We start from the raw sequence: 8,648 nt of genomic DNA, 5'->3' as shown, positions 1-8,648 counted from the left end.
TCAGAGCATTTCCATAGAGAGCCACTTTGCATCAGCAGCACCATGCTCCAGTGCTCTGGGAGAGTTTATAGTCCTGAGAGTTGAACACTGGATGACTGACAGCTGTCCTTCATGACAACAGAAGCCACAGAAATCCTCCTCATCAAAAACATGACTTTGATCTGCGTCCTCATCTGGACTCTCCTCTGCTGCTGCTTCACAGGTAAAGTCCAGAGAATCAAACTCCTCTCCTCTATGAACATCCGTCCCTCTGAAATGAAGCCCACAAAACCATGACGCTGCTTTATGTTTTTGTCTCTGTATCCTCAGAGTCCAGAGGCCAGGTCACAGTGACTCAGCCTGGAGCAGTGAGCTCTGCTCTGGGAGGCTCCGTCTCCATCAAATGTAGGACCAGTCAGGATGTATATAGCTCTAACTATTTAGCCTGGTACCAACAGAGAGATGGAGAAACTCCTAAACTGCTCATTTACGCTGCTAGCAATCGAGCATCAGGGATTCCAGGTCGTTTTACACAGTGGATCAAACTCTGACTTCACTCTGACCATCAGTGGAGTCCAGGCTGAAGATGCAGCAGTTTACTACTGTCAGAGTTTTCATATTCAACAGTCAGTGGTTGTTCACACAGTGAAAAAGCGTCGTACAAAAACCTCCCTCAGTCAGACTGAACAGAAACTGAACTGACTGCTGCAGCTGGAAGCTACTGCAGAGACTGATACACTTCACTGAGGACACACACCACACTGTCATATGTGAGGTTGAAGATTTCACAACTTTTGCTTTAACCACCAATGAACATGTACCAAATAAGCTCAATTACAAAAAAATATGAAATCAAATTTCTTTCTCCATCACAGCTTCTCAACATCCATTCATGTCTTTTTATAATCCTAATGTCTTTTCTAATTTGCCCAATAGTCCTGAGTAGCCAACCTGGGAAAGCAGATAAGAAAATTCTTGGTCATGACCTTTGACCTCAGCCTCATACTGGATTAAAGCAATTTCAACTATATACATTTAATTGGAAATATGAAGACACAGATTGTCATCAGAAACATTCAGGATCAGAGACTGCCCAAACAAAACCAGTACATCCCTGAATGCACAAAATAGTATTTTAAATATATACACGTATGTCCTCCATAGAAAAGCTAAATATCAACTTAAATCATAAAAATACAAAAGAAATAAGTAACCTCCTTGATATATAACTATATCCCATACATAAACAATATGGAATAACACATTTTCTCTAACATGCAAATCAAACACACAAATACACTGTGACTAAATGTTTATTCTTAACCTTGGAAACAGCAAAACAAACTCACAACATCCATCCACTAACTGTGGAGCTTTCAATCACATCACATGATCTTTCTTAGCAGATGGAGTCACCCAGTTTTCATTGAAATGCAGATTTTCAAATTCCTATTCCTCTGCATTTTTAGGACTTCATGTCCACGTTGGCTTCAAAGTTAAAATATTCCATGACAGCTGGGTGAACTCCATCTGCTGAGGAAGATCATGTCATAAAACAGTAATGTAACTGATGATGACTTCCATGTTTTCTGGTTGGAGTTTCTCGAGGAAGCTCTCTGAGATCGTCGGCCTCAACATCCCCTCAAACACCCAACACTACTTTACTTGAAGAAACTTCCATATTACAGACACCTACAGATGTCAAACCTACATTGATATTAATGTCACTAATCATTGTCTAAAACACCATATTACCATATTACATGTAGGGGAAGTTTTCAGTATCCTCTACATGTAAATATGTAAATATGTAGATCAACACTCTCAGCACTGAGGGGGAAACACCATGATATGTTGAGGACAGCTACAGCTCACTGACTCTGTGTGTTTGCATATGTGTCCTGCCTCTCTGCTCCCAGCCGTTAAGAGGCCAGTGTTGATCAGTGGCTGTCCAGGCCTTTCAGAGCCACTGACACGCCGGCAGCACAATGATGATGTCACTGATCCTACTGCTGGCCACCCTGGGGCTCCTTGTTCAGGGTGAGACTCTCTTCTGAAAACTTTGCTTCAGGATGCAACCAGGTTCACCACAATGATGTTCTGCTGTGATGGAGAAACACTGAAACAAGCAGCATTTACCTTCTTCCATCTGTTCTCCATGTTAAAGAAACGAGACTCTTCTGTTTGGATGTTGATCATCTTTCTCCAAACTGGATTTGTCTCAATAACCCTTCTCCTCTTTTTCTGTTTTCCAGATTCATCAGGAGAAATCATCCTGACTCAGTCTCCTGGAGCTCAGTCTGTTGTTCCAGGACAGACTGTCTCTCTCAGATGTAAAGCCAGTTCAAGTGTTAGCAATGAGGTAGACTGGTACCTTCAGAAACCTGGAGAAGCTCCTAAACTCTTGATTTATCATGCTACAAACCGTCTGTCTGGAGTTTCAGATCGTTTCAGTGGGAGTCAGTCTGGAACTGACTTCACTTTGACCATCAGAGGAGTCCAGACTGAAGATGCAGGAGTTATTACTGTCAGCAGGATTACAGCTTCCCGTTCACACAGTGATACAACGTCGTACAGAAACCTCTCGCAGCTGGAGAGGAACTGATCTGAATCAACAGCTGCACAGAAACCATAACACTAGGTCAGGGGTGTCAAACTCATTTTCACAGAGGGCCGCATAAGCAATACGGTCACCCTCAAAGGGCCAGTTGCAACTGTAAGACTGCATAAACGTAACTAATCCTTAACATATTGTTAAACAATTGTCTCTTTATTTCATTATGTATTCAAGTTAAGGACATTTATCAGATGTAAAAATATAGCCTTAGTAAGAAAATTTCTCTGTGTTATTATAACATAAGTAAATGAATTTATCAGATTTAAAAACCCTCATTACTTCATCAATCAAAGATCCAACATTTCAAGTAAATAACAAAGACAAATATCATCAAACATAATCTTTTCACTTTTTCACAGTCCAGAGGTGCAGAAAGCTGCTAATAACATGAGGGACAGATGTGGCATTTCATAAAACAAATAGTCCAGCTGCACACAGCCTTGCAGAGGGGATACATCCAACTAATGAGAGATAGTTTGATTACCTGGAAAATGCAGACGTATAGGCTACTGGAGCCTAAGCCTAGTTCACACTGCACAATTCTTAGCCCGATTTGCCGCTCGGCGACCGTCAGGCTGTGATCGGGAGTAAATCAGCGGTTGATCGGTGTGAACTACTCAAAGACGCATCAAAACGCCTCCTCAACACATTTCTGCCATATCGCAGACATCTGCCAGATATCTAGCACGCCAAATATCTGGAGGAGTCGGCCGACTCGACATCCACATCCAGCCAATGAGAGCAGGCAGCTGGCAGAGCAGGCTACTTTTTCACCGCATGTCAAGGCATTCACAATTTCAAACGTCTTTACAAACGAAAGGTCTGGTTACATTACAATGACAATGAGGTTTGATTGTATTCATGTTGTGTAGATTGTTGGATTAGTTGTCATTTATTTACCCTTGTGGTATTCCATCTACCATTGTTGGTATTTGATAAGCATTGTTACCTCTGGAAATATTTGTATATTATTAGTATGTATGGTATGAATGTGTGGTTTTGACTTGTGCATCCACTGTTTCTAAATGAGGTATTGTTATTATTATTATTAAATTTTTTTTTAATTAGTAATATTTTTTCTTTGAGATTATTGATGAAGGAAGCAGCTATTTTTTGTATGTATAAATTCTTTGATAGACTGGGGTGGGTTTAATAAGTTTTACTTCTTCCCACTCCATTTCAAGCATAAGTGTATAAGTTATTATTATTGTGTATCTTTTCTGTTGTCACACTATTTTGCTTGAAATAAATAAATAAATAAATAAATAAATACACTTTTTACTCACCTCCGGCTTTCTCTGTAGCTCAGACAATCCCTGCTACCTGCGTGTCCTAATGCATTCTTTCACCCAGATTCTTTGTCTTTGTAATTGCTGTGTTTATAATAACAAACAACAGCTGTTTTGTCTGTAGGTTCGCGTCATTTCCCGTTTCGTGTGTTTTTTTGACAAAACGTGGTTTGGAAACCAGCATCAGGTGACACAGTCGTTGTCAGCTCGTGTAGTCTGTGACCCCCTGTCACAGATCAGTCACGTAGTGTGAACGCCACAACGACTTCAAGACCCCCATCACAAGACGGCAAGTTGTGCAGTGTGAACGGCACGGCCATCGGCCGACGCTGTCTGTTGTCTGCACGAGCCTTAAATAACGTTGATCCATCATCACTGATACTGTCTCATAACACAAAAGACATAGGCCTAGCCTACCGGGTTTTCTCCTTGAATCACAAACATGTATTCACTTTCCCACCATTGATGAGTTTGCCTTCCTTCTGCATAAAGTTTTCTGGTCTTGGACATTTAGGGATTGTTTGTATACATTTCTCATCTCCACTTGTCGGAAAACCACCATAGTGGGTGTGGAAACATCGCAATCTAGTGGCGGGATACCGTCACTTCTCGGGTCACAAATCGACATGCATTGTGGGAGATGTAGTTTATGGCAGCATAGACTTTTATTTTCAGACAATCATGAATCTTTAAAGCTTTCACGGGCCACATAAAATGATGTGGCGGGCCTTGAGTTTGACACATGTGCACTAGGTCTTTCAATATTAATACAGTATAAAAGAAACAACAGCACAACAAAAGTGTAACAAATCATAGAAATTCATCATGTGAAAGAATTACTGTCTTGTTGTCATTGTTGAAAGTTTTCCCTCTCCTAAACAGGAGCAGTGGCCAGAGCCTAATATCTAACACTAACCAATTCTTCTTCTTCCTTTTTAGTTTAGCCTTACTAGAAAACTACAGAGTGCTGGTGTTGCAAAACTGTAACTTTATCACTAATGAAATATTGTGGTGAAGCAAGACACTGGTTCATGAAAGGTTTCACAACACACCCTCACAACTTTTGTCAAACATGCTCAATCTGCCTAAGACACAACACAGGGAGGGGATTACATGTTTCATTAGCAGCACATGACCTTGTGTTGTGAGTGAAGGAGGGATTGGGAACGCTTAGGCACCCTTTGTCTCGGACTCACAGGCTGTTAGACAGCAAACATCAACACAAGGGAGCTAGTGGGAAAACTCCTGGTCTCATCCACTGCTGATTTAAGAGTGAGTAGCATGTTTGTCTCTGGAAGGAGACATCCATGGGACCCAGTCAGACACCCAGACATGTGTGGGCCTACGAGGAACAACACAGATGTTTGCTGCCATTGCAATAGCATTAACAGTTCCTCTGTTGCAGTTCTTAGATCACAAGCATGATGCACAAAAGCCACCACAACAGTACACCACAGTGAACTACACACAGGCATTGACATCACATAGCAGTGTTAGAGGCAAGAGAAGCACCCAAAGAGGCTGGGATGCTTGGATAATTTTAATAACTCCTCTTGTACGTTTGTGCCCAACAATACAGCTCCAGATGGTTCGGTGACCCCAGTGCTGGAAGGAATGCGTTCGCTACGAGAAGAACTTGCAGAGAACTCTGAAGTGGACACTAATATGTTTGACTGGTCTGATTCTGTATTTGCTAAATAAAAAGCCTTAGTGATGCCCATACTAGCAGGCCTAATGATTGCTGTAGCGCTGTTACCTCTCTGTGGATGTTGCATTATTCCATGTGCCAGAGGTTTGACTGTAAGAGCTATTGATAAATGTGTGTCTATTCAAATGATCACACTCCATGAACAAGTGAACATGCCATTGTTGCAGCAGCAGAACTGTGATGAAAGGAAGGACCCAGATTCGTTTTCTTGGTTAAACTGGTGTAGATTACATCATGATGCCTTTCTATGACCTGATGATCTTTTTGTAATGCTGTATATTCTTGAGTGATCAAAGAATGCTCACAAGGGAGGAGTATGTGATGGGAATTTGATATTTGTGTTTACTGTTTCACCCTGCATGCTCCATCAGAATAGACCAATGTGTCACTGTGTGGTATATGCAACACTGACATAAAATCTTTGGTTTGAAAATCTGAGATAAGAACCTTCTCATGTTGAAAGTACTTTATATTTATTTTTAATCCTTGAAACTGTATTGAGTAATGTAGATTGTACAAACTACATTTTAAATGAATTCATGAAAACACCCGCTTTCATTCTTTCATTCACACCTTGTTTATACCTGCATTTAGAAAGTTCTCTTAATGCAGCTATAAAGAGAAACTTTACAGTGTCTCTGCTAAACAGAGACTCTGTAAGGTGAGACTCAAGGAGAACAAGAAATTACCTCAGATATAATCCTGCACTGATAAAATGAAGGAAAATGCATCTTTGTTGGTAAAAAATAAAACTATCATGAAATATTATTTAATTTGAAATAACTTTTTTTTTTTTCTTACAGTGTTAACAGCATGAGCATTATTACATCAATGAATCTTCACTACTTAAAGTTGAATATTGTTAATATGATCTGATGACAGAGTAACAGAGTACAGTCACTATAACAGAAATGAAAACAACAAATTTGATGAACTGGTCTTTATTGTGTTGAAATAATCCAAATTAAATCCAGTAAACAAACTTTAACCATGAAACATGTGATTAGAGAATGACTTAAGGAAAGAAAGAGACACAGACACAGAGAGAGTTACAGAGTTCAGAGAGTAAAACCAGTAGCAGAGTCCCAGTGAGTCAGGTCAGGACTGGGAACACTGGTCTCTCCTCAGTGTCTCTGAGACCAGAGCCTGGGAGCCCTGGGTGGCCTCACAGGTCACAGAGCCCACCTTCCTCCACTGGTCTGCAGGGAGCCTCAGGGTGCTGCTCCAGCTGTAGCGGCCGTCCTTCTCCAGCACCCCGGGGCTCCTGCTCTCCTCCCAGCTGCTGCTGCTGCTGCTGCCGTCCACCTTCCAGGCCAGACTCCAGTCTGAGGGGAAGCCCTTGTTGGCCAGGCACATGAGCGTGGCCTTCCCCTGCTGCAGCTCCTCACTGGAGGGGGGCAGCACCGTCAGGGTGGGACGGACATCACCTAGGAGACACCAATCAGCTTAGAGGACACCTTTACTGTGTGAGAGCTGATTTTCTCCTTTAAGGAGTTTCTGTCAGATGGTTTTTCTGCTCCACCAGTCACTCACTCACACATTGTTTCACTTCCCTTTAAGAAGCCTCTCATGCAAATCAGCACAGAGAGAATCATCATACAGAACGACCTGAAACATATCAAACTACAGATTTAAAATATCAAATTTCTCTTCAATAATTTCAACTATACATTAATTTAAAACATTTAGAGGAAACAAATACAGAAAATGAACTGACCAGAAGGAAATGTTCTTCATATGTATTTCACTCATCGTTACCAACGTTTTTAAATGATTTCAAACAAAATTTCTAACAATATATGCAACATTTGGAAGTATCCATCTTTATCTTCTATCTGTTCAATTTTACCGGAAGAAAGTTAATTTTATTAAATCCTAACAACAGTTATTATGGCAGTGGAAATTTCAAAACTAATCTTGGCATACATTTTTACCTTAAGATTAAAGTTTGATCTTTTCGCCACTTCAGGGTGTTTGAATTTCAGTATGACAGGTATGTGTAAAGAAAAGTTTAGTCAAGCTTCTCTGAGTTAGCCTCCATGGTAAAGGAGGAGATATAAAAACATGAACAATAAAAGTATTGTGCCTCAAACTTTCAAATCGTGAATTTAAAGCATGATTTGACAATGCTGTATTTAGTATTTCAGCAGAAACTCCAACATCCAGTCTGGTTCCTCCACCAAAAGTCCACCATAGTGATACAAACTCATTGAGCCGCCGTACAAAAACCTCTCACTGTAGAGAGACACGGCTCTCTGACTTTGTCAAACTAAACTAAGGCTACAAGCCTTCAAGCTACAACTTTACCTTTAATATTGTAAATAGTGATTTCTCCTCAGGTTTAGCCTACTGTTCTATATTTAATGGAACAAGTTTTTGAATTGGATTTGCTGAAGTGAACATTTAATCTTAGTGCATAATATTTTATTAAATATTATACATTAATTTAGAAAGTCAAATAGTTTCTTGGCATGCTGAATATAAAAGAACAAAACAGCTCTTAAAATAAAAGTTTGTTAAAGGTTTGACTTACTTCCAACATCCAGTCTGGTTCCTCCACCAAAAGTCCACCACAGTGATACAAACTCATTGAGCCGCCGTACAAAAACCTCTCACTGTAGAGAGACACGGCTCTCTGACTTTGACACAAACAAACTCAACAACATGGCTGTTTCTTCAGCTCTATGTTAAATATGAAAATAAGACAGTGTAAAAATTTCCAGAATGCATGTTTTTATTTGATATATTATTTTAAAATGAAAGTTTCTTATTCTTATTTAAATAAGATAAAGGACAATTTGAAACAACATATGTCTAGAAGCATGAAACCAAAATAATTTATAATATATATATTAAAATAGTATATATTATATTAAAATAGTTTTTAAAAGATTTATAATTAATACTCAGATCCATTGATAAACAGCATGATCAGAGTAATCCAAGTCCCTGCTGGAGTCAGTCAGAGCATTTCCATAGAGAGCAACTTTGCATCAGCAGCACCATGCTCCAGTGCTCTGGGAGAGTTTATAGTATTATATATATATATATATAT

General features: G+C 39.8%; 1 pseudogene and 1 gene segment (V, D, J or C); one reads left to right on the top strand and one right to left on the bottom strand.

Annotated features, from left to right (window-relative positions):
* Positions 1-1,965: 1,965 nt before the first annotated feature.
* Positions 1,966-3,357, top strand: LOC119919001 (annotated as a pseudogene).
* Positions 3,358-6,518: 3,161 nt separating this feature from the next.
* LOC119919002 lies at positions 6,519-8,157 on the bottom strand (the record flags this gene model as incomplete). The annotated part of the segment is given in 2 exon segments: positions 6,519-7,020; positions 8,127-8,157. Coding segments are annotated over 2 exon segments (360 nt in total), but the record flags the coding sequence as incomplete, so codon positions are not given.
* Between the last annotated feature and the right edge of the window lie 491 nt (positions 8,158-8,648).

The sequence above is a fragment of the Micropterus salmoides genome, unplaced genomic scaffold (genome assembly GCF_014851395.1).
Source record: "Micropterus salmoides isolate LMB-PRFRI ecotype aquatic unplaced genomic scaffold, ASM1485139v1 Ms_hic_scaffold_2527, whole genome shotgun sequence".
NCBI classification, from domain to species: domain Eukaryota; kingdom Metazoa; phylum Chordata; class Actinopteri; order Centrarchiformes; family Centrarchidae; genus Micropterus; species Micropterus salmoides.
The sequence above is the reverse complement of the archived record's forward strand: the minus strand, read 5'-3'. Positions and strand labels throughout refer to the sequence as shown.